This window comes from Squalius cephalus, assembly GCF_949319135.1.
Source record: "Squalius cephalus genome assembly, chromosome: 21".
Lineage (NCBI taxonomy): Eukaryota > Metazoa > Chordata > Actinopteri > Cypriniformes > Leuciscidae > Squalius > Squalius cephalus.
The window spans coordinates 29,136,942-29,164,287 of record NC_137142.1 but is presented as its reverse complement, the minus strand read 5'-3'; the positions used below and the strand labels follow the sequence as shown (position 1 = coordinate 29,164,287).

At 37.8% G+C, this 27,346-nt stretch overlaps 1 protein-coding gene across 5 annotated transcripts; it reads right to left on the bottom strand.

The window, feature by feature from the left end:
* Positions 1-228: 228 nt before the first annotated feature.
* ikzf1 (IKAROS family zinc finger 1 (Ikaros)) lies at positions 229-25,084 on the bottom strand (the record flags this gene model as incomplete). 5 transcript variants are annotated; one of them, XM_079855585.1, is made up of 9 exons in its annotated part: positions 229-1,784; positions 3,422-3,547; positions 3,994-4,119; positions 4,272-4,439; positions 7,021-7,053; positions 8,146-8,421; positions 16,310-16,429; positions 18,286-18,339; positions 24,775-25,084. In XM_079855585.1, 9 exons carry the CDS (start codon positions 25,070-25,072, stop codon positions 1,066-1,068), a joined length of 1,920 nt encoding a protein of 639 aa, XP_079711711.1. In that variant the 3' UTR covers positions 229-1,065. The 5 variants fall into 5 exon arrangements, with proteins under 5 accessions (XP_079711711.1, XP_079711712.1, XP_079711708.1 ...); XM_079855586.1 differs by lacking the exon at positions 7,021-7,053; XM_079855582.1 differs by lacking the exon at positions 3,422-3,547 and having other exon boundaries at positions 24,775-25,072.
* Between the last annotated feature and the right edge of the window lie 2,262 nt (positions 25,085-27,346).

Below are 27,346 nucleotides of genomic sequence, written 5' to 3'. Positions count from 1 at the left end.
TCAATAGTATTTTTCTCCCTTACTATGGAAGTCAATTGGGGTCCAACAATTACCAACATTCTTCAAAATATCTTCTTTTGTGTTCCGCAGAAGAAAGAAACTCATACAGGTTTGGAACAACTTGAGGGTGAGTAAATGATGACAGAATTTTCATTTTTGGGTGAACTATCCCTTTAAACAAAATTTGCTTTACAAAACATGACACATTATCAGAGGACGAACAAATGTAAAATATCTTTTATTAATTTTTTTGCAAGCATATATATTCTAGTATGTTGATGTAAATATGTACGAGTAAAATACTGCCAAAGTTTTAAATAGAATATAAAACAAGCAGAAATCAGCTGTGAAATAAAACAAGTTCAATACATACTGCCATTTGGTTCAATATACAGGGGAACATTTCAATAGGGGGGTCATCTTACATAAAATGGAAAAATTGTGAAACAGTTGCATTGTAATAAATTATAAAATGATATGAACTTGTTCAGACTGCTTAATATAAAAAATATAATATATTTAAAATTAAATGAAAAAAAATGCAGTGTTTTCATAACAGTTGGAACACAGGGAAGTGAGAGATACAGAAGATGAATGTACATTGCAAATAATATTTTAAATGTATCACAATTGTTTGCATTATTTTATTAGTAGTATTATTCTTTGTCTAAGTAACTTTAGGGCAGTTAAAAACGTAAATTTTATTTGGGATGATTTATAAATGTTGCTCTTTTTTTAACACTTAATTTCTATTTTCAGTTACAGTTCTTTCTATTTTTTTGTACTCACAGGTTTACATACAAATCACACCATTGTAGAAAAATAGACAAGACAGTGAAATATATAGGCTAACTGTATGTACATATGTCCAAATCAATGTTACATGAAACTTTTTTAAAAAATCCAGTGTTTGGACAGTGTCTAAAAAATTCTGAAATGTAGAATTTTTTCATGTGTGTGTGTGTGTGTGTGTGTGTGTGTGTGTGTGTGTGTGTGTGTGTGTGTGTGTAGTATGCTCATGTGAACGTGTAGTCAAGTGCATGTGGAACGTCTCTGTGTGTTAACTCAGAAGCGGTGCTCTCCGCGCGTTATGTGCGATGAGAACTCGTAGCGGTCCTGACTGCGGTAACCACACAGGTTGCACTCGAAGGGGTCTCGGAAGCCATGGCAACCCATGTGGATGGTGTACATGACGTGGTCCAGGAACAAAACTCTGCAATGGATGCAGCGATATGCCCTCAATTCTTCTCCCTCTCCACTCAGAACCTTAAACCCCTCCGAAGTCGCCATACTCAGCTCCATACCTGCTGCCCGCAAGGCCTCGAAATGCCTCTGCTGCTCTTCTTTCACCACGGGCAGACCTCCGTTACGCATACTTGGAGCCATGTGATTGGTCAGGTAGATGAGACCCCCTGCGGCCGCTCCCCCGCCTCCCCCGGCCGCCCGCTCCTCGTTGCTCTCGGTGTCAGTGGAGTCCTGGCCGCTGGGGCTGGGGGAGCCGTCCTTGTCGACCGAGGCTGATTTGGACTTGGACAGCAGAAGGAGGTGCTCCGCGGCGCTGTCTTTAGCAGACACGCCGTTGCCTTCAGCTGATTGTGTCTTGTGGAGGTTGTAAATAGGGCTGACCACCATGTCAGAGGAGCCAGGGGAGGTCTGAACCAGAGGCCGCAAGGACTCCGCTCCCAGATAGCTAATCGCACTGTTGATGGCTTGATCGATCACATGAGGCTGCATGAGCTCACCTGAGCCGCCCTCGAACGACAGCTCCGACAAGCGATTCTCTCCTGTTGGAGAAAGACAAATGAGTAAAGGTTTTAACTCTGTTCTGAGAAATGGAAAATAAAAGCTGATTTATTTATTTGCATCAACGGACCGGCCTTTTTGCACCATTACTGGTAGGCACAAATTCTAACATTTTACTTGTCTTTACACTATTATTACTGTGGAAATGAAAGACACTTTGGAGAACTTCTAGGTACCTTTCAAAATGAACAGTTCTCAGAGGAACCGAATGGAGCTTCTGCAAGAACTAATAAAAAAAACCATCATAATGGTTCATAAACTTTTTGAGACATGGTCTTAAAATTAAAGGTTCCAAAAAGAGATTTCCACAACAATGCCATTGAAGATCCATTTTAGGTTCCTCAAATAACTTTGAGTTTCTAAGTGCAAACAACATTTTAATAATCTGAAGAACATTTTTCACAACAAGAACCTGCAATGGAAAGATTTCATGGATGTTAAAGGTTTTTCATGAAATCATTGATGCCAATAATGAACCTTTATTTTTAAGATTGCATGTACTTAAAAATATATTTAGCGGTGTTCTCTTAAAAAATACAATACAATTTCCAAAAGGGGGTTTCTGCAACAAGGTCTTAGAAGAACCATTTTGGGTTCCTGAAAGAACCTTTCAGTGAACAGGTCTTAAAAGAACCATTTTTAAACGCAATCTGGTCAAATGTGTTTTGAACTACCTCTGGAAGTGGTCGAAAGCGGACAAGCTCAAAACGTTTTAGACCCCGTTTACACCTGTATTTAGCGTCGTCCACTTGTGATCCCATCGACCAAAACGCATAGGTGTAAACAGGGCCTTAGTGTGAAGAACCTTTTATGGTCACACTTCAGATTAGGGTCCAATTCTCACTATTAACTAACTATTAACTATGACTTTTGCCTCAATAAACTCCAAATTACTGCTTATTAATAGTTAGTAAGTAGTTGTTAAGTTTAGGTATTGGGTAATATTAAGGGATGTAGAATATGGTCATTCAGAATTAGGCATTAATATGTGCTTTATAAGTACTAATAAACAGCCAATCTCATAGTAATATGCATGCTAATAAGCAACTAGTTAATAGTGAGAATTGGACCCTAAACTAAAGTGTTCCCTATTTTTTTTTTTTTTTATCTAAAGAACATTTTTCCACTATAAAGAGCCATGGATGTTAAAGGCTGTTTATGGAAATATAGATGCCAGTAAAGTTATTTATTTTTTAAGACACCTTCAGCAGGTTGCCTAGAAGTTCTCCAGAGTGTTCTTCCAGTGTTCTGCGTCATATATATATATATATTTTTTACAATACTCTTCAGTAAAACACCAACATGAAAAGATGAGAAATGGGCTTAGTAACAAACCACATTATTCTAATAGTGCTTCATGAGCTATTGCTATAACAGCAAATGAAATCAAAGCTTAAAAAAAACAAGCAACAGTCAAATTCATGTTGCATGCTAATTATAGTGTTTCTTTTTTCCTGCTTTTTAAAAGTCAGCTCATCAAAGAGAATGAAATGAGGGAGCTGCCCATCATTGTACGTCTCTGCAATTTCTTTTAGTCAGAGACATAAATGCATTTTGACGATGATCTAACAACTTCTGCGATATATACTGTACAATGAAAGCAAACTTCAACTCTTACCCACAAACCTCTGGGGCATAGAGCTCTTACGCTTAGCTACATTGTTAGCTATCCTGTCTAGCACCAAGGCTCTCTCAGATGCAGGCATGTCCTCCCTCTGCTCATTCTGGCTGTTCTCTTCCTTCACTATGGGAAGCAAGACAAAGAAACCACGCATAAGATTCAAATGCCCGTATCTGACCTGAGCTCATCCTCTGACATGGTGCTAACTATAAAAAGCATTTACCAGTATCTCTGAGGCACACATCATGATTTTTATGTTTGTTTGTTTTTTCTTGTGACACTTTTTCTTACGCCTTGAGACGTTACGGGCATATATGTATTCAATTGTTCAATTATGGCTCCAAACATCTGAATGGCAGTATTTGGCCAGTGTCACCATAAAGAACAACCAGAAGTTTACGTCCTCAAAAACTCTACTTTTAAAGCAATCATGGGTTGTACTTTTCATTATGGTGACAATAAACCACATTTAAGCCACTGTCATGGGTCAGCCACATTTCCATCTATTTAAGAATAGAAAACACTTAGAGAAAGAGAGAGAAAGAGCTGGAATGCTGCCATTCACATACCTGTATAAATGCTATTCTGAAGGCCCATGCACTGCAGGTAGTTGTGACATCTCTCCTTATGTTCCTCCAGTGAGCTCCGCTGCTTGTAACTGCGCCCGCAGTATGCACACTTATGAGGTTTTCCAACTGTCAGTAAAAAAAAAAAAAAAAATGAAATCGGCTCATTCACACTATACAATTTAGTCATTGTGGTTTTAACTGAAATATAGGATCACACAATAACAACTGAACTGCCTTAAGCTGTAGGTTAATGATGAAGGCACTAAAGCATGAGTTACCCGAGTGCGTGCGCAGGTGTCCGGTGAGGGCGTCTCTGCGGCGGCAAGCATAGTTGCACAGGTGACATTTGAAAGGTTTCTCGCCAGAGTGCAGTTTGATGTGTCGGAGCAGGTTACCCTTCTGAGTGAAAGAAGCACCACACTGGTTGCACTGGAATGGCCTCTCCCCTAGGAGAAAGAAAGATAATGCATAACTCATGTGCTCTTGGAATTAGGACATTTTCATGTAAAATTACTACATAAGGTCTACTGCATGCTGGTTTAACGAATAGTTCACCCAAAAATTACCCATCATGTCGTTCCAAACCTGTAAGACTTTTGTTCATCTTCGGAACACAAATGAAGATCTTTTTGATGAAATTAGAGAGTTTTCTGTCCCTCCGTTGACGGCTACACAACTACCTCTTTGACGCTTCAAAAAGTTCATAAAGAGATTGTAAAACTAATCCATATGAATTCAGCGGCTTAGTCCGACATTTTCTGAAGAGACATGATCGCTTTATATGATGAACAGATTGAATTTAGGCTTTTATTCACAAATAAACAGTGATCAGCAAACATAAACAGAAGCTTAATTGAGCCTGCTTGATGCACGAGAACAAACCTCATTGGTTCTTGCGGAAGCTCAAACGTGCTGTGTAACACAAGAATGAACGTAATTGGTTCTCACACGTCAAGTGAACATGCTTGAGCTTCTGTTTACCACAACTGATGTGAGTTGATGAATGTTTATATGTGGATAAAAGCCTAAATTCAATCTGTTAATCATATAAAGCGATCATGTCTCTTCAGAAAATTTGGAAACCGCTCAATTCTTTATGAACTTTTTGAAGCGTCAAAGTGGTAGTTGTGTAGCCATCAACGGAGGGACAGAAAGCTCTCTAATTTCATCCAAAATATCTTCATTTGTGTTCAGAAGATGAACGAAAGTCTTACAGGTTTAATACGAAATGATGACATAATTTTCATTTTTGGTTGAACTAATCCTATAAAGGAACGACATTTTATTCAGCATATTCTCCTTTCTAGTGGTTCCAAAATGTACTTGGACACTTAAGCTACAAAAATGTATGTGTCATTGCGATGAGTATCAATATATTAAACTAGAAGGACACTTTTCAAGCAAGGTTGTAAATTATAAAACAGATGTACTTTTTGAAATGAAGATAAAAAAGTAAATTCTTTAGTTTTCTAAACATTAATGGGACACCTCTCTGAAACTCTTAAAATTCAATTAAACTTATAATAATGGCGCTAACTTTGTAGCATCGAAACTGAACTGAATCAACACTGAACTGATTTGAATAATGACACTACTGTCTTTTTAGGCCTAGCTGAAATTAAATTTGTTTCATAATGAAATCTGCAACAATAACACTGTTATTTTTACTGTTTATTACTGTGAAGCTGCTTTGACAGAATCTGTATTGTATAAAGCGGAATAGCCTATATAGTTTAGAAGTAGATTATATAGATATATAGATGAATTGACTTGAAATGTGACTTGAAACTGACTTCATACATCCACGAAAAAATTAGAATCCGTTGTTTAAAAGTAGGCATTATCGCAACAACAACAACAACAACAACGTTTCGTGGCCTCTTTATATATTTGTGTGATAAAGTAAATGAAAATAAGAGGCTCGGCATGCTTTAACGTGTATAGAACGCGTGTATAGTTCTATCAAACTTGATTTAAACATAGAATGCCAGCGACAAATGGCCATGTAAATGGTGAGTGTCTGAGATGCTATATCGTCCCTCTGAAAGCAAAGCTCCGCTGCTGTAGCGCTATTACTCAGTGAATGCGGGGTCACTGTCCTACACGGCTCCAGCGCGCTGTTACATCTTCAACAACGCAACGCCTCGCGCCAAAGCTCAATCAAACACGCCAGCGGAATCTCGCACGTGAGCGCCGCTCTCCGCTCCGCGCGCGCTGCCTGGCTCGCGCCCTGATCGAACAAGAGGCTTTCAGACGCTGCCTGCCAGTTTCGTAATGCTCCACTGCCTGGGTCAATTTGATCTGAAAATCTCATTTTTTCCTCTTCTTCAGCTCTAAAATAAGAGCGGCCCATCACAATGCAAATGCAGAGCTCATTTAAATAAAGTGAAGGAAACACTTTGTGTTTGAGAGCCAGTCTTCCTGATCAGCGCCCCTGGAATAAACCAATATCCAGCTCCTCCGAATGTTGTGGCATTCTCCGAGAACGCTATTAATACTGCGCTCTCTTCAAAAGCCCTATAAAATAAGAGTCACCAGTGAAGCAGCAAAAAGACGGAAAAAGAAACTCATTAAAAAGGCATTTCAGGAGCCCGGTGCCTCCTGCGAATATTTTGATTTAAATAGGAAGCACTTCATTATATCTTTTATTATACGTTCTTTTCTGAATTTACATTAGCCAACTGTTCCTTTCTTCCATTTTGAGTTTCATTAGTTTGTCAAGTGAGGAAGTTAAGTGCCTTTTTGAAAAATGTTCTCACCCACTGGTTTGGCTGCATTGCAGTGGAATATCAATTTGAGAAATGGAGAAAAGAACTAATGCTGAAATAATTGTCATTTGAGAGAGGCTTCTTCTTGGTTAGTTCTTGGATTGTCATAAAGAAAACTAAACAAAATGTCACATTTTTGTTATGAGTACATACACACACATCTCATCATTGATCATCATCATCATATTAATTAGGTTAGAGGTGAGTCTTTAAAAGGATAGTTAAGCCAAAAATGAAAATTCTGTCATCATTTACTCACCCTTATGTCGTTCCAAATCTGACTTTCTTTCTTCTGCAGAACATAAAAGAAGATATTTTGAGAAATGTCTCATTTTTATTTTTTCCATACAATGGAAGTCAATGGCAACCAAAACTGGTGTCCCGCAGAAGAAAGAAAGGACCACTTTATATCAGTTGTCTACTATGCATTTTTTGGACTATGTAATTGTGTTGTATTGCAAAACAGTTTTTCTGCAAAAAAATTTAAATTTAGTGGTATGGTTAGGTTTAATAATGGGTTAATGGTATAATTATAAATGTAACTGCAGAAATTAATCACAGATGTAATATAGACCCAATGGAAAACATGTGTGTACAATTGCTGTCAAATCAACATAAATTTAACATAAAGGTTTTTGTTTATATAATATATGAGTTTGTAATGGATATATATGAGTTCAGATGCAAAAGCCTTCTTGCAAAATTATTTTTTAATTTTTTTTTTAAAGTTCAGTAATTTCACTTAAATGACAATAGGTAATTTTCATTGGCATTTAAGTGAAATTTCTAAACTTAAATATACGAGCTTGATAAAAATGATCACACTTGACACTTTGAGGCTTTTGCATCTGAACTCTTCATATACACATATATTACATAAACAAAAACTTTTATGTTAGATGCGATTAATCACGATTAATCGATTTGACAGCACTAAATAAGTCCAATGTATCTAATGATTAATTAGACATAGTTAAAGTCAATTGATATAAAGTGTGTCCGAAAGAAAGTCACACAGGTTTGGAACAACATGAGGGTGAGTAAATGATGACAGAATTTTCTTCTTTGCATAAACTATCCCTTTAATGCAGACATTAGCCAAAAAATGCTGTCCTAATGTTCTAAAAACACATCGCAAACAGCATATCGTAGTATTCCATCTTTATTAGTCATTTACATCAACTTGCATCCATTCAAGTCAAGCAGTACAAATCTAAAACACAGCTAGTTTGCTTTGCTCTGGCTTCTGATAAACAAAAGGATGGTTACATTTAAAACACATCCAGCGTCTGTCTCTATCCTGCTCTCAACCTACCCAGCCCTGCACCCTGTCAGCTGTGAGTGATAGTATAAGGAGGGAAGAGTAGATGGCAGTTGTGCTTACCAGTGTGACTTCGCTTGTGCACCATCAACACATTGGGCCCAATGCAAACTATCCCACAGATATCGCACTTCAGCTTCCCGTTGGGGAGGCGGATGCCCCCGGCCGTGGGGTAGGCGGCCGGTTTGCTGTCAGGGCCTGCGTGGGAGCCGTTCAGTTTGGCCCCCGAGCCATCGAGCACGCGCAAGTCCTCGGCTGCACATTCCTCCGCCTCTCCATTCATCTCACAGGTCAGCCCGTTTTCCTCGTCACTCCGAGCCTCAACTTTTATATTACAGGCTGGAAAAGAGGGTAGTGGGCCTGTTAAGTAAAGTGGCAGGCTGGGTGGTTATTTTCTCTGACTCGGTAACTAACACCGCCATCTTTTACCAAGTTCTACAACAAAAAGTGCACCTGCAAAGCAACTAGTTTCTTATCTATTTTCTTATTATCAGCTTTTGTGTGTGTACGTGCAAAAACATCAGCTTTTATTGCATTAAACACTTTTCTGAAATATCCACTTGACATTAGAGAATATTAACTGCATTTATTGAGTATTTTCTTCTGTGGATATTACCAGAATTGGGCGGTAACTAACTAAAAGTAGTGACTATCTTAGTTACTAACTTAACATTTTCAGCTGCTACATTGCTGCTTAAAAGAAAAGCACACGCAGCTTTGCAGTTGAGCAAACAGACAACAATCCAACATGCTTTTGCAAATGTGTTTTTTTTTCTTTCATGTGAAGCTTTATGAAGTCTGACACAATTGATTGAATCAGATTGTTCTAATGATTGATGTTTCTTTACTGAGTCATATAATTACTTAAAATTTAATGTACACTACTGTTTATTAAAAGTTTGGGATCTGTAAGATTTAAAAAAAAATATATATATTTTTGAAAGAAGTCTCTTCTGCTCACCACGGCTGATTTATTTGATCACAGTATAATCAGTTATATTGTGAAATATCATTACAATTTAAAATAGCTGTTTTCTATTTGAATATATTTTAAAATGTAATATATTCCTGTGATGATAAAGATGATCATTACTCCAGTCTACAGTGTCACATGATCCTTCAGAAATCATTCTAATATGCTGATTTGCTGCTCAAGAAACATTTCTGATTATCAATGTTGAAAACAGTAATATATTTGTGAAAACCCTGATCTCTGATGAACATAAAGTTCAAAAGAACAGCATTTATTTGAAACAGAAATATTTTGTAACATTACAAATGTTTTTAATCTCAGTTTAGATCAATTTAATCTGTCATATAATTTTTTTTCTTACTGACCCCAAACTTTCGAACTGTATTGTTAAAAGCTTGTAACCAAACAATAGCTTTAGTCCTTGAAATTATGAGTAACTTGAAGCTTTTGCAATTTCAAAGTAGCTTCCCCAACATTCGAAATTGATGATACAGTATATCACAAATAAACTGACAATGTACATAAGACATGTTTACATAATGGGTGAAAGCTCCCAACTTCCTTAAGTCCTAAAGGAAAACTAGTATTTGAGAGAATAATATTCCTCTTTATGAATAAAAGAGGGTTCTTCTATCAGGCTGCCTTCTCAAAAACCATCTCACCATCTCATTCACCATCACACTTCTTTGAAACAAATGACTGATAAACAGGAAACAGAGACACAGGAAGCACTGTGAAACTGAGGACTCTCAGCGGTGTAAACCAGACCAGCAAACCGTGGTAAACACATACACACACACAAGCTTACAGAAGCATGCAAAAGAAGAGCAGACAATCAAATAAGGATAAAACTGTTTGTTAAATATTCAGAATATCCTATCTATGGAATGTCCGATCATAAACTAGACGATTGCTCAGATGCCCGTTCAGCCTAATGAAGTAAACATTTCGAGGGTTTTCAGGCAGTTTGAGTTCAGAGTAAATGCCCTGTGGTTAACATGCTGTGGTGCCAGGCTGATTTCCCCATGCCTCAGCCTCTGTTTGCACAGACTCAAGAGGAACAAGCAGAAATAATGAAATATGGGAATCCGAGGGAAAAGGGGAAGCTTCAGCACCCGAGCCGGCCCAACCGAAAAAAAGGACAAGAGTTATGGAGAAGTGACAGAAAGGGAAGCACAGACAGGGAATTGTTAAGCACAACAAGTGAAACAGTTTTTCTTTTTGTGTGTGTGTGTGTGTTCAGACTACAGGGATCAGCAACTGAAGCACGTGACTGAACTGGAGAGTACCGACGGACAGAACGACCGACTGTGTTTAGGTTACTCTCTGTCGGTTCACACAGACACAATTAAAAAAATAACTCTGAATTAATTGCCTTGAGTTTTACAGCAAGCGATTCAGTTTCCAGTATAATCGTCAAGAATTCAAAGTTATTTGGTTATTGAAACCAAAAGAACTGCATCATAATGCATCTTTAATTTCAGAGAAGGTCCTGAATGAATAACTTCACATAATGATGTCAGTCAAGCAAACAGTTTTCCTTTTTATTGCACATTCCTGTTCTTAATATGCACTATTCATTGGTGGACGATACTTCACATAAAACATGTTTTTCTTCGTAAATTTTGGTCAAAACTCTAAGACTACATTATGAATCCCTCCTACTTTTTAATTAGTCAAGACTGCATTGATATTTTTTTCCTGTTTTACTCTAATGAAGTATGTCCTATTAAGTAAAACAGGTTGTGAGCCGCATTTTATGATGGTTTATATGGATTTCAGTGTCAATGTGTGAATGAATTACAGCAGTTAATAACACAGTCAATACAGGAAAGCAATCTCCCATTAGCACCCATAAAAGGATGTATTTCTTCCTCTCACACACACAGATCCACTGACAGCTTTTCTGCTTATATGATATGATGATTTAACCAGTGTGATGTGACCTGAGTTTGGCAGAGGGAACTAGGCCTGTTGTCATGATACAGTCTCTCATGGATCTTTTTTGGGGAAGTTGTGACTAAACTGAGGATGGGAAGAGGAGCTTTTACTTTGTATAACGTTTGTCACACATCCTAATTTACCCATTTTGGGAAGCAAGTGTCAAAAGCCACAGACAAGGACAAACAAAAGAGCTCTACATAGAACAGAACGACATATCAGGCAAACCTCACAAACATCAATGGCTTATTTTAAATGGGATTCAATTCGAGTCTCGGTGCAGTGGTCTGGGGTTCAGTGCCTTGAGGATCATGTTAGTGATAAGGGAGTGTCATTTTTGGGGGTTGAACTTGTGAGCCTCTACCGCATCGATTACAAAATTATCACAACATTGCACTTAAGCAAAGGGACGTATTCATCTAGGGAACTATAAATGAATGTAACGCTGCATGGGTTAGTACAATTAATTTTTCATTTATGCTCCAGTCGAGGCGCTGAAAATAACCATGTATCTTATGCGGTGCAGCAGAGCTACATGTACGTTAACCACGGCTCCACATATGGGTGGGTGAGAGTATGTTTGTGCATGCATGTGTATGAGACATGATTAAAAAAACCCTGCTTTCGCTTACATTTTTAGGAACTTGCTAGTGAAATGTTTGCCTCTGATATGGCTGCAGGTTTAAGGCCATGCAGGCCATCACCTTCATACGTTTAAAAAGAGGAATTACATGATAAAATCGGCCCTGCACCATTAAAGCCTTACTGCACTTCACTGGACAGCAATTTTGCCATGCAGTGCTAATAAATACTAAATAGTCAAGCCAAACAGCACATATGCTATCAAAAAGACATGACTTATGAAATCAAAATGGATTGATTGTTCTGGGTCTAGTTAATGATTTATTGATGCTCATGATTTAATGGAATTAAATCATTTTTAAAGGTGCAGATTTCTGAGAAGCGCTGTTGAAAGTGGATCGGACCGAGCACCACAACTCACTTGTAGCCAATCAGCAGTTGTGGGCGTGTCCACTCATGATGGGGGAGGAGAGAGAGTGAGCAAGAGGAAAGACTGTAGAAAGAGAGATGGCTGAGAGACAATACAAAAGAGAAAAGGTCAGAGGAATATCACTTATGATCAGGCAAGAGCTTTAGGACCCGTGTTAATATTAGAGATGCTTTCCAGCGCTGGAGACATCTCAGCGGGAAGGCATGAAATGGACGCCGGGGTTGCGTTATTTCTGCTCCATACTTATCTAACATTGGTTTTGCTGTTTTTTTGCAAGATATGCTGTTGTTGTAATGTTAGTTAACAGGACAGTTTTGAGTGTTATTGTTTGTCAACCAATTCTTGCTTTTAGAACCTCTTGTGTAGGCCTACTGTCCGTTCTTTTTGGTTCTTCCTTGTCGTTCGTTCGTCATGTTCACTTTATTTTTTGCGAAGCGTCATTTTTCTTCGCTGCAGCTATGATAAAGTCACATTCACTCTTGCATTGCGTGTTAATGCAATTTAGGGGCGGAGCAATGAAGGGAGGAGTGTGTTTGTTTGGGTTGATTTCAAATATTAACAGTGTTTCTCAGAAATGGCTTACTGCACCTTTAATCCTAAAAAAATGTATTGTCTAAAACGACTTCCTTTTCTGCTGAAATCTAGCTATTTGAGAACGTTAACTAAAAGCCAAATAGCTATGCATTGTTTTATCAAACTACACTTGACAGTCCAAATTCCTGCCCATTTGTCTCATTAAATATCTCGTTCTACTTGGAAATACGTCACATTACAGGGGTAAAATAGGTTGTGAACAGCAATTCCCCTTGCAAAAAGGACTTAAGGGCAAACTGAATGTAATGTTTTCTGAAATTTAACTACAATTAAATGAAAATTTAATATAATTAAAATTTATATCAAATGCAATTAGCTAAACTTTAAAGTGCTTTTTGACCCCCTTAATTAACACTTAAGTACATCTTTATATGTAATCTTGTAAGTACTTTTATTGCATTTTAAATTATGGTTAAGTTGTACTGCCGCACGTACCCACAAGCAATTATGGTAAACTAAAAATATACTTTCATATAATTTCTATTGAAAATGGTTTTGAAAATGGCACACATTTATACAATAGCAAAGTTGCAATTTAGTACATTTGAAATATATTAACTTTAAATGTAAAAAACACTTTTGCTTAGTATGTTAGTCAACACATCAAAACATTATTAAAACATAATGATTTAAAATGCACTTTAAAGTAAACTTTTTACATATTACAAAGTGCACTTTTACTTAAATGTGTAAACATAATCATAAAAGTGTACTCTCTTTAAGTATACTCAAGTGATCTTTTATTTGATTAAAAGTAAAGGTAACACTTTATTTCGATGGTCCACTTTAAACGTTCTAACTATATGTAATTACATGTCAACTTATTACCAGAACCATAACACCTAACCCTAACCTAACAGGATACTCATACTCTAATGTTAGTTGACATGTGGTTGCAAAGTTACTTATAGTTTGTAGAATGTCTAAAGTGGACCATCAAAATAAATTATTTTTTATCTGCGAGTACTTTTACGATTTGAAGTACACAAGTGCACATTCAGTACAATTAAGCACACTCCTTTTTTTCAAGGGAGACTTGTCTCATATTCCTACTGAACTAAACATTCCGCTTGTATGGAAAATGTTGTTTGGCTCAATTTGCTGCTCGCAGATTTTAAATTTCAATACGCGAATGTTTTCAGAACTGTAGAGGAGTTTGTAGGTCTTTCAGTGTGGTAGAAAGCAAAGACACAGCGCTCCATGAGAATCATCTCTATATGTTTTGATTTCCTGATATGACGCTTGTCACTCATCTGATTGAGCAGCGTATACTGCACAGTCTGCACATATACTCACTTAATCAGAAAAGCAATGATGCACAGTGAAGATACTGCCTTCACATCCTCTCACTCACTGGCTGATTATATCTTCAGGGACAACATGCAGAGAGACAGATGCACGCACATGCACACATACATTCACGCAAACCTTTGCTGATGCAAGAGTTCAGAGCGTTTGAAGTTTAGTTCCCTGTTTCTCTCAAACAATCCATGAATTTTTTTCTATTTGTCCTAAATGCCTTATTCTTCCTTTGCATTCTTTAAATACACTCACATCTCAATAAGAAAATTTCTATAATATAAAGTTGAGAATTGTGTGTGAAAAGCAAGTGGCATTTTGTGATCTTGTTGAGTTAAATGTCATTTAATACTCTTATTAGTGTTCATAATGTCATCCTAACTATTCAAACAGATGACTAACAAGGGGTTGTGTCTCTTCAACAGTTAAGAACACGCTACAGCCTCCGTCATCATCTATTGTCTCTTATTACTTTATAGTTATGACTTTGACTGTGCTTTTTATTTATGTAACACATGAGGGAGATATGAAAGTGCTATTTTGCTGAGAGTAAAGCATCGCTTTTGGACTTGCATTTGAATGCGGGTGGGTGTGTGGAAGTGTGTGAATATCGTGGCAGTTGAAGTGAAAGCATGGCAAAAGTGCAGGTGCAGAGTTGTGTGTAAGAGAGCGTACACTCACATTTGTTGCGATACTGCGCCTATATATCTGGTGTTGCTCCTGAACATTTTATCTCCCTGAGTGAGTGTTGAAACTGAGTTCTGGCAAGTTCTTCTTAGGAAACTCTTGCACATCCTATTTCAGTTTCCTCTCACATCTTTTTTTTCTTTCTCTCTCTCTCTCTCTCTCTCTCTCTCTCTCTCTCTCTCTCTCTCTCTCTCTCTCTCTCTCTCTCTCTCTCGCTCTCTCTCACTCTGTTTTTCACTTTCAGTAGCTTCAAAGTGAGTGTGTCACACATTAAGTCCAAGTTAATCTGGAACTTTTGGAGGGGAAAATTCCAAACTAAAATACATTAAGATATTAAACAGGCCATCTGTTAACTTCTGGTTAGCCAAATTCATTCCCACCCATTTTCGCCTCTTTCTAGTTAACCCATTTTCTGTTTACACCGCTAACACTATATTTATTGATATAATGACTAACTTACACTTTCTGTGACCACCTATCCTTCAAACATGACATTTTCATTTATATTTAATTTATATGCTACCATTTTTTTTTTAAAGGAATTAATGTTTTTATTCAGCAAGGACAGAATAAATTGATCAAAAGAGACATAAAACTTTAGAATTATTACAAAAGATTTCTATGCCAAATAAATGCTGTTCTTTTGAACTTTCTATTCATTTTTCTAAAAATGTATCATAGTTTCCACAAACATTCCACAGCACAACTTTTTTCAACAATGAAAAAATAAAAAAAATAAAACTAGCACCAAATCAGCATATTTGAATAGATCAACATATTTGAAGGATCATGTGAAACTGAAATTAAACTTTGCCATTACAGGAATAAAGTATATTTTAAAATATAATAAAATAGAGAAATTGTATATATTGTATATATAAATATTTCACAAAATTACTGTTTACAAAAAATGCACCTTGATAAGCATAAGAGACTTTTTTCGAAAACATCTCAAAATCTTACTGACCCCAAACTTACCTTTTAGTTTTTGTCCTTAGAAAACTAATTGCTTTAATAGTTTTTTCAATAAAATCTGAATTTGCATTTAATCATTCAGTCACTTTATCAGATGCTTTTATCCAAAAGGACTTAAAAATGAGGAAAAAACAAGAAACGTAATACAGAATTTCAAGAATAAAACCAGAGAAGTACAAAAGGAAGAACAGAAGTGTAAAAACAGTAGAGAAAAATTTCCTAATAAGTGTGGGTTTAAGAGTTCATGGCACAACTGAGCATGTCATGTGTAGGCTCAGTGAGTAAACTGTTTCAGTGTATTAAATTAGCAATCTGCTGTTTAAATGTCCCACGGTTTCAGGAACCAGTAACTATGACATAAGGAAAATAATCCATTTGTTACTTAAAGTTCACACAGATTTTCCTTTTCAGTTTGATGTTTATTTTTCTCTTCTATGTGTGGCAATAGAAAAAAAGAAAGAGATCTCATTACAAAAGCTGAAGATGCGCATCATGAGCTAAATTGAAAGCTTCGGACCCTGCGTACCCTCGAACAATCTGGTGCACTCGCTTTGTGATCTTGCACGAAGGACGAGAGCCGTTACGTGAACAATTAGTTTCATGCGTTTTCAAGCTGCCTTTTAAAGTTTTCTCTCTTGGGTTGACCTTAAAAGTGGGCTGCAGTGGGAGCTATATCAGACTGAGCATTGCATGTGTAAATGAGGTAGTTTTGTGGTTGTGTCCCAGCTTAGGCTAGTCTGACTCACCCAGTGGTTTGTCTGTGCGGTTGTTGTGTTGGAGGCCAGTGCTGGCTGACAAGTCCTCAGGAACAGGCATGGCCTCATCTTGGTCCTCTCCCCCCTCGATAGCAGTCGGGCTGTCCCTTCCTGAGCAGAGAGTAGAGAAGTTACCAATATAGACTCAGGCCCATCCCTTTTGGTTACTTTATCTTAGTGGAGATGAATGTAAAATTGATGCATGTCATTTTTCAGGTTAATAAGGGATAAGTAAGCCATTTGTATATAGGCTGATTCCCCACCAGTGGCTCAGCCAGTGGCATTGGTGTTGGGGGAAGGGCTATCTGTTTGTCTGACCAATGACAGGTGGTTTGAGTGTTCAGGAAACCTGTTTGAAAAACAGTCATCAGGTGTGTTCGACTTCATGAGGCGCTGAGCAGATCGAGCGGTGTCTGAACACTGTCTTAAAACAGTGCTCGTTGGAAATTTTGTCCAACTAGAGATGGTGCTGATTCCACGTTACGTCAACAGCAATTTGAGAGCAGGCTGGCTCATTCTGCATAGCTTCTAATGATGAAACGGCTGTTTCACGATTGGCCGGATTCACCGAATGTTCACCGAGTGTTTTTGAAGCTACAGGAAAACATCTGAAACATCTGTGTATTTGACAAATATTGCAGATAATCTACTTCCAATATATGCAAAAACTACGATCAGGAACAAGCAGCAAATCTCTCCGATCCGTTAAATCCAGCCGAAGTTGAACACAACTATTCATTTTGGAAATCCGTTTGGTGACACTATAGTGTAGATAGAATTTAAACACTTCCCCTTAAAGAAAAAGGGTTGTATTGTGGTTGCTCAAGGTTGTATTGTACCCCATCGTTGACACTCAGAAGCATTAGTGAAGTTCCTAAATGTAATTTCAGGAGGAGTGAACCCATCTAATGTTTCAAGTGCTGGAGCATATAAGCAGCAGCTCACCTTGCTCCGGCATCAGCTGTCTCGGCTTCCCTCCACCTCCCCAACTCCACCAACATAATTTAGTAGTCCAGGAGGGGGGTATATCTAAGCTCGAGTTGAAGCTGCTTCCTCGAGCCCCTCCACTGCAGACAGCAAGCCAAATAGCAAGCCAAACCTCAATAGCTTAAAAATTATATGGGCAAACAAACTCGTGAAAATATGTTCTCACTAATGCAGCAAGTTTGGAGCTCACTATAATGAGTCTTGTGTAAGTTTCATTACTTTATTTAGATATGAAAATGTCGACAGAGCACAAATTCTGACCCGGTTACTGCATTCAGAGTGTGTTCCCTTTTTCCATTTATCTGTTTTCCTGGAAAAGTGTTTGCATTAACTCTGTGCCAGAGGCTCGCACCATCAAGTGCGAGAGGTCACAAGTTTAAATCTTTCTGAATGTACAATTTAAAATTGAATCTGTTTGTCAGTATAGATATATATCAGTAATAGGGCCATTTAGACGTACTTGATTTGGTATTTCACTGGAACACAGAGCTTTCAGATGCGTGATGGATATCGTTCACATCATTCCAAACCTGTACGACTTTTTTCTTCTACAGAATGAAGATATTTTTGTCCATACAAGTTTTGGACCCCATTGACTTTCATTGTACGGACAAAAAAAAAGAACACCAAGACATTTTTCATCTTCTTCTTTGTTCCACAGAAGTCATAAAGTCATACATTTGGAATGACACAAGGCTGAGTATGATGACAGAATTTTAATTTTGAGGTGAACTAACTCTAATAAGTTATAGACTTTTATTTTGTTCGTTTAAACTGGTAAGAGTTCAGAGTGATCATATGACATATTTTTAAGAGTTTAGTCAGACATTTTTGTGAGCTGATGCCTTAACACATATCTGATGTGACAGACCTTCACACATGGCCTGTTGTTGAACAGTCAAAATATGGTTATCTTTGCTTGATTGTTTTGATCGTCCAGACCTCACTGTGGCTTTGAACATATGAGAGGCGGCTCTTACCTGTTATCTGGGACATTTCCTGTGCCTCCTCAGTCTCCATCCTGTGCAGGTATTCTAACAGGAGCAAAAGTAAGAGAGAAAGTGTATCATCAGTGCTCGCTGCCTCAAAAATAACCCTGTATAAGAGAAGTGGTTGGTGATTAAAGGAGAATGGCCTTTCTTTGTGTATCTCCATCACCCTGGCAAGAACAGCCCCGTTCCAGCCGCACACACCACTGTCTTCCACATTACATTACAAAGAACTACAGACATTTTCATTACCGCTCTGACAGACGGGGTGAGCTAAGAGAATATGTTTGGTGGACTACAAGGCCGAGGATGCGGTGGGGAGCCTCGAAACGAACAGGCTTTCAGACCACATTTGTTATTTATTGTTAATTTCCTACCACATAATCATCCAAAAATGCAAACTGACTGCCGCAAAATTAAGCAGAAAATTAGATGGCCCGGGGTCATGGAGGATGCGGGTGTTTGGCATCGCCAGCTGATTGGCGGCCGTGTTCACACTAATTTACTGAGCATGCATGGGTGAGCCCGGCAGCCCAACTCTTTCTGCATCTCTCCGCTTCTCTTTAACACACACACACAGATGTAGAACGCAGACGAGATGTGCAATGAGTAAGATGACAGAAGGAAGACGATACCGAATTAAAAAAGCAGGTTCATTGGAGACAAGAATTGAACAGATAAAGAAACAAGGGAAAGGTTAGGCGGAAATAACTCACTGAGAGAGTAGGACGAGAAGAAAATGTGTGTGTGTGGGGGGGGTGGGGGGGGTGCAAAAGGAGTGTTTTTTGTTATTTTGACTCCTCAGAAGGAGTCGGTGGTGAGCACTTCCTCAGGCCAGGCCTGCATATCTGAGAAGTCACCAGCGCTCGTGGCCCCATTAATAATGTAGCGGCCACTTGGGCCCACAGCAGATGGGCACAACAGCCTCGGCCTCACTGCCACTTCAAGACGCTCCCGCTAGGGCCCCGCGCCCGGCCCCGCCAACCACACAGGGAGCAGTGAAGTTCCTGAAAATAGCCAAGCAAGCTGAAGAGAGCTCCTGGGAGAAGGGGGACGTAGGCCTTCCTGTTTTTACTGACAGATGGCTCCACGCACTTGGAACAAATAGTGGGAAAAACAGCGGCCCACCGTCTGTCGCAATGTCCCAGTCTTCCTGGGGATTGCACTTCTCGGAAGACTCACGACCAGCTCGCACGCCCAAAACCCTGGTGAGGGCTTGTTTCGCCTGGTGTGAGATACATATGGGCCAGAGCCTGGGTGTCATTGTGTGTGTGAAATGGAGAATGTTAAAGGCCAATGGTGCGTAAAGGATTGCAGGTGGACGTGACAAGCTAATCGATTCAATTCGATTTGATTTAGCTGAAGAGAAATATGTTTTCTGTGAATGCTTTCTTTAATTCAAATCTTTATTTCGTGCTAATTAGCAGGATAACTAGCTGGCTAAAATTCATTTAATCACTCTGCATTGATTGATTCTCATTCTAGTTGTTTTGTAAAATACATTTGAATGCATATTTAAAAATATACAATATAATTTTTGATTGCACAATATCACTAGTAAGTCATATTACTCACTCTGTGACATTTTACATGCAAACCGCAGATCAGATCAGCTGTTATGAAGACCAAGGAGCAGCTCATGGATCTTCACAGACCTCTTTGACAGTCTAAATGGGACATCAACAATCTTTTCAACACTTCACAGAATTGGCCACTGTGTGATAGCAGCCTGATCTGGATAGAAGGAAGGCATTTGGCTTCTTTGCCAGTGGTCTGGCTTTGATTTTTACCAGGAGGCATCAAAAAGCCACCATCAAAAGCAACATGGGTTGGGTAAATGCAGGCAAAAACTTGATGAGAACCTGTTTCAGTGGCCCTGCAACACTCAGGGTGTGTTCACACTTGTAGTTCGGTTCATTTGATCCGGACCAACAAAAAATAAATAAATAAATAAATAAATAAAACATTCATTATTAGCCTACATTAGCGATCACATTGGCATTTTAACATCGAACCTAAAGATATCGAACCTAAAGGCATAGGGATATGTTCACAACCTGATTGGTCGGCTTTTATGGCGTATTTCGCGACGGAACTTAAAGAACATTCAAAACAATGCGGTGTTCTGGGCTGAACGCCCTCGTATGATGGTATTTTGACCTGCTGAGAACTCGAAAAGAGCTTATTAAATTTGTAAAGGAGTCAAAACAGCGGCAGGAATCCCTCCGTCACACACACACAAATGAAGATCTGCTGCGAGGAGACGCGGTTCTGACGCCTAGGTACCGAACTGTGATGGGCAACATCGTGACTATGGCGAGAAAAAACAGGTAGGCCTATGCGTGAACATTCGGTTTTTTTAGGGTTGCATCTTGTGATATTATATCCTGTTTTTAGTTCGTTTACATGTTTTTGGTCCGTGTTGAGTTGGTTTGTGAGCGGACCGTAACTCTTTTCAGCGGTCTCGGTCCGTTTGTTTGGTACGCACCAGGGTTCGGATGGCAGCGTTCACACTTAGGCCTATTCAAATGAACCTCACTAGACGAGCAATCACATCAGGATTCGTTTTAATCGAACCAAACATGCCAAGTGTGAACACACTCTCAATTATAACTGAAAATCTGAGACAGGACCTGAGAAATGGTGCATTTATGTTGGTATAAGTTGCCATCCTAAGATGGAGCATTTGCAATTAAAAAAATGTAGCTGAAAGTTTGACTCATGGGTGAATATTTTTATAAATGAAAAAATCCAGTGTTTTATTCTGAAGAAATGTCTTTTTTTTTTTTTTTTTTTTTTTTTTTTTAATTCAAAGTGTCCTGAGAAAAATATTTGCATTTATTGTATTTTTGGGGGGGATTTTTGAAAATGATTGGTCCCATTTATATTAAGTGTTGTTAATATTATGTAGACTACTAACATTTAAATGTATAATTTGATACAGTGCACTTACACACATTTTTATATAAATACATGCATGTAATTGTCACTGTATTCATTTCTGTAATTACATCTACAGTATAATCACACTGTTGACTCTACCCTTAACCTTCCCTATCTTCCACCTCAATAGTATCAATAGTGTTTTGCAATTATTTTATTGTTTCTTTTTCATAAGTATAGTGGTTAAAGTAGCAACTCTTTAAAAGATGTTGATTGAGGTTTGTCAGGTCAGGTTTGGGTTAGGTGCAATAAAATGCATCATATGTGACGCATTCCTCATACCACAAACTAACCATCTATCATCTTGAAGGTTGATGCACTGTTTTTTTCATAACTGAGATACATGCAATGGAAGAGTAGAGCGCATGGGGTGGGTGGCGGTATGGTATTCCCCTGCGCCCCCTTTCTGAGCAGATGTGAGAGGGGAAATAGTGATGGTGTAGACAAAGAGGAGGAAGAAAAAGTAAAAATACTCCTCACTGTTGAGCTTCATGTACGGTTATTTATACCAGAGGTAAATGCTTGCTTCATTCTCCCACTTAAGCCACTCTGGACTAGTTATCATATCAGTTCCCTGCACTCTCCTGATGACTTTGTATAAATACAGGTAGTAAACATGAAATTGTTAGTATCCTAAATGTTATCTCAATTCACACATTCAGCTACCTCTTTTTTTCTGCAGTTTTTTTAGCTTGTGTTGTCAAACCTCAGTGTGCGTGTAGGACACTGGTCACAGTCAAGACAGGAGATTAGCATAGTCAAGCATATTATCATAGCGACAGGAAGAGCTCTGTGGGTTTTAAAACACCATTAGTGTGTCTGTGTGCGTGTGTGTGTGTTAAAAGAAAGGGAGTGTAAAGTGTAGGGAAACAGATCTATGTGTGAAAAAAAAGTTGAAGAGATGGGTGGAGACTCGGCTCTGCAAAACCGTTAAACAGACAAAATGCCAAAGCAGCGTTTAGAGCCATTCAAAGGTGAGTATGACTTAACTATAGAACTACTTGCATCAACTGCAGTTTCATCATTTCACTCAGGGATGATTACATAAAGGACATCTAAATGTAATGAGCCAAGAAGAGTTGCAGAGGGTAAATGCTGGAATTTTTACCTTTGCATAAAACAGCAATATTATAAAAGGATGCAAAATATTTCTGGGAATTTTTCCTGCTTTCAGTGGGAGCAATACAGATTTAAGTCATAGCAGAAATAGTTTTTTCCCCATTCTATATATGATACAATTTGTGACAACACCGATGCCTCGTTCAAATAAATATTTTGATGTTAACACAAATGTAGTCTTTTGCTGCTTTCTGCTTTTCTGCACAACAAACAATAATAGGCCTAATGCAATCTATTATTCATTCATTTAATTGTGGTCAGTTCAAATGAATATTCTAACATGAGACAAATGTAATAGTATTCCTTGTGGACACCTGAAGAATGTTTAATATATTCTGGATCACACAGGTGACACTAATTTAATTTCATATTCATTTTCCGTGAGCAAGCATCTTCATCTTCATGTTCCTTTTTTTCTCCTGTTACAAACATTATTAAAAAAAAAATCATAAAATCATGCTTTTCTTAATTAGGTTTATCTTAGATATATATGTTTATTTATGATAAAATAAACATTAATAAAACATATAAATAAACTTGCCTTCAGAAATTACAAATATGGCTCTTTTGCTTAGTTAGTATGGATAACCTAAACATTTTTTACTATTGGTTAAAGAAATAAACTTTAGCTTTCTCTAACTTTTGTCAAATGGGATATCCATTGACTGGCCCTTGCATCAGTGAGGATTTCATCACATTTGAGGGCGTAAGATAGAGTGATTGCTATCTTTCAAAGATGATATGCAGGAACTGCATTCTGAGGCTTTCACAGAAATAAAAGAAGCTCACTATAGAAGCCTCAATTACATTGGCCAAACTTCACTTCACTGCCATTGAGAACACTCGTTTTATTCACTTCATCATTTCATTTCTCAATTTCTCTGCGCACATTTTAATGTGCCACATTAACATGTACAATAGATTTTATATTAAAACATGCCTGAAACAAAGATAACAATAGATGCTGTCATATATGGAGGCATATGCTCTTGAGATGCGCAAAAGTTACAAACATAAACTGTGAAACCGTTATTTTAAGTGCACGGATGTGAAAACCATTCTCTTTTTTTTTTCTTTAAAAGATAGACCAAAGTTGTTTTAATCGCAGCAATAAGTTAAAAACTTTACTGAAATATAAAAAAGCGGTTATTGATTTCATTATTTTCTTGCCTACAAATGAAGGCCTATATTACAGATTTGATCATTGTTTTTAATTATTCGTATATTCGTAAAATAAACGTTGTCGATACATCTGCGTGTATTAGTTTCAAAGTAAGAAAGTTAGATGAATCAATTCTCTCTAATAATGTGAGAAGTGTGTTTTTGTCTCTCGCGCGCCGTCTATTTTTACACGATCGATCAATAGTTTCTCTTGTGCTGCACATATGACTCGTTCCGTGAGCACTAACGAGTGGACACGAAACCAAACAAGGGTAGAAAAGAGAAACTCGAGAGACACATGCATCAACGGAGATAGAAATGACCAAAGAATTCGTGTAAGTCATTTTCGCCTGACTATCACTGAAAATAATAATAGTTATAAAAACTGCTCCCAAAAAGTATGTATCTTTTAAAATAAAGATTATTAAGTAAAAACAAACTTGCTGTGATCACTTTCTGATCACATTTTACCGTTTCAACTACTTTGAATTTAATTAAGTGATTAAGAAAATCGAGTAAAAATGAAAGTGAAATTGATGAAAAGATTCTGTTCTAACATAATGAAGAAAACAAACAAACAAACAAAAAGATTTCTGAATAATACATTCTTAGTTGGAGGGACAAAACTAACTTTTCGATTTCAGACATTTCCTCAGACATATTATTGATAAAAAGGGGGGGTGTTATTAAAACAGCTTTTTTAGTTTTCAGAAAAAAATGTGTTCTCAAAACTCCATATTGCTAAAAATAGTGTGGAATTTTCATAGTGAGCAACAGGTGCGTATCGTAAGATAATGAAAGTAACGTTTAAAGTTGTATTTAAACGAAATATTAACAACACACACAATTAAGTAATATATTTCTTATATTTGAATTTGATTATCAATTAAATTACTGGATCAAAATTCCACTCAGTTCCACGTTTGGGACATCGGGAAACTTTTTTTCCATATGGAAAACTGAGAGAAAAAAAAAGATGAAAAAGAAAAGAAAAGAGAAAGAAAAGTCAAACATATCATCTATAGTTCCAACTTCTGATGAAGAAGCCCTCGCGCTAAAGTAATGTAATTACGCGTACGCGCGCGGCGAACACGCCTTGCGCCATGTCAAGAGGATATGAAGCTCTTGCACCTGCTACAGAGTTCAGGACAAAAACTTCCATTACGCCTGTTCTTCTCTCTCTCCCTTACTTAAATTGTACATTTTAATCAACTCTTTGACATGTGTCACTTGGAAAGGCCCGTGCGGGTTATTTACCTGCTATTCCTTGAGTTTGCAGTATGAAGCTCTTCCAGCTGTCCCCCGCCGCTCCATGCGCACAAGTTCTCAGCGCCGCGGCAGCAGTCTGGAACTCTGCGCGCGGTCCCTCCCCTCTCCACTGCACTTCCTCCTTCCAGCCCAGCATTGCTATGTCTCTGTGCTCGTGCGAGACATTTTGCAAGCTTTTATTCCAGAGGCCGAGTCTGCTCGGGGAATCGAGGCAGCGGAGCTTGGCACTTCGCTTTGTATCGTGCCAATAAAAGCTGACACCCAGTAGACCATCACTGGCAGCCATGCATGAGATGGGATGAGGCGGGTTAGGACAGTGGACTGATCATTTCTTATTTATTTATTTCTCTCTCTCAGAGGGACGGGGTCTCTTGATCTCGTGTCACCTGTTTTAGTGATGTCGGAAGAATACTTTTCTTTAATGAGAAGTGAAATGATGTCTATTTAAAAGAGAAACGGAAAAGCGTTTCATTAATTAGCCTAATTGCTTTAGGGAAAGGGCCGGAGCCCACTAGAGGGCCTCATCAAATTTACAAGGGGCCCCAGATTGATTTCAAATATTTTAAAATTATTTAACAAAAACAACTTGATAAAGAGTGCTGTCGTACTAAATATGAGCACAGCTTGTGTCTGTGGCCCAATCTAAGCCATGGTGAAAACATTTATGGCCATGGGCGATCACAGTCCTCTGCCAACTCCAGGAAAACCGTTCCCCGTTCCACTTCTGCTCCGCACCACAACACATACTCTGGTCTGGAATGCTGTGAATGGATAAGGTGAATGATACAAACAGTGAAAAGTCCCAGAACTGTTATACTAAAAATGAGCACTCTTCAAATGCCACTTGACCAATCAGATTGAGAAGCAGAACTAGCATGCTTGATTCTTTTGTTGTCATTACTGCATGTTAAATATTTGCGTTAAGAGCCATAAATTAGATTAAAGTCCCCATGAAATCAAAATTGACCCTATTTACTTTGTTAGCGCATATTACTAGTCTTGTGGTGAATAATTAATCCGTGCAAGTACATTTTTTTTTTTTTTTTTTTTTTTTTTTTTTTACCATGGTAATCTTTAATCAAAATCTGAAAAGTTACTTCCGGTCTTGAGAGGCGTCTTTTTCTGATGACGTAGGTTTGACGGCTTGGGTTGGGAAACGCTTAACCACTCCCCTCAAACCGTTAGTCTGCTATGAGCGAGAGATGGAGAGGAGGAGCGCTAGAGTAAAACCCTGCCCTCTGTTCAATATTCCGTTTCACTTGGAAATACGTCATAACACTGGAGAAAAGTCGTTTGCAACTTCCGGTTCACGGGGACTTTAAAAAAGGGTAACACTTTAGTTTAGGGTCCAATTCTCACTAATAGCTAGTTGCTTATTTGCATGATATTACTAGGATATTGGCTGTTAATTAGTAGGCTACTTATAAAGCACATATTAATGCCTTGTGTTATGCATGACAATATTCAGCATCCCTTAATCTTACCCAATACCTAAACTTAACAACTGCCTTACTGACTATTAAAAAGCAGTAATTGAGAATGTTTTGAGGCAAAAGTCATAGTTAATAGTTAGTCAATAGTGAGAATTGGACCCTAAACTAAAGTGTGAACAAAACTTTCATTAGAAAATGAAATGAAAATTCTAAAATCATCTTCGTCATCCAAGAGGTAGGCTATGGTGCATATTTTCTATGGGGGTTTAGAGGGTGGAGTTAAAGGGTGAGATCTACTTCCAATGTAAACTCTGCATCCACATGCATACAGTTCAAGCTAAATATTATTTTTTTAAACTAAACTCTTATAAGAAAAGTTTCTGTATAGAAACATATGATTCTGACTTAATTATGCCAAAAATTTCTTAAGTGATTACATAACACTTTTAATGTTTAACTGGATTTCAGTTTTTTTCTAGTGATAAATGTTTACAAGCTGTTTAATTCATAAAATTGAATAATGTAAAAAATTTATTCACAACTGATGAACCCCTAAAATATTCTATTCATGAAGCGCCTGACAGAACCATTTTTTATTTATTAATAAATAATTTATTTATTTTATTCTACCATTTCTTCTAAGAGTGTATGAAACTGTCAAATCGCACTTGACTGATTAGTATCTTCTTGGATTTCAATTAGATTTTAGATAACACCTTATGCTATAAAATGGATGTTGCTTGATATGAAAGCTGCACATCCTGTCAGTTTAGTGACGTATGAAGGCTGAAGGGTACTTCACGTTCAGAGAAGCAGCAGCATTCTGCAGAACAAATCCTGGTTTCACAGACAAGGCTTAAGCTAGTCCCAGGCTAAAATGCATATTTGAGCTGTTTTAACTGAAAGTAACTTGCACTGAAATATCTTAAAATATGTCAGTGCCATGGTTTTGTCTCAAGATGCACACCAGTGATTTTTTTTCTAAGACACATTAAAAAAATCAACTGAAATGCCCTAATTTAACTAAAGCCTAATCCTGGCTTAATCTAAACCTTGTTTGTGAAACCGGGCCCAAGTCTATTCTTTTAGTGCATAGAGTTTGGTTGTACTTTTAAATGACCTCTGAA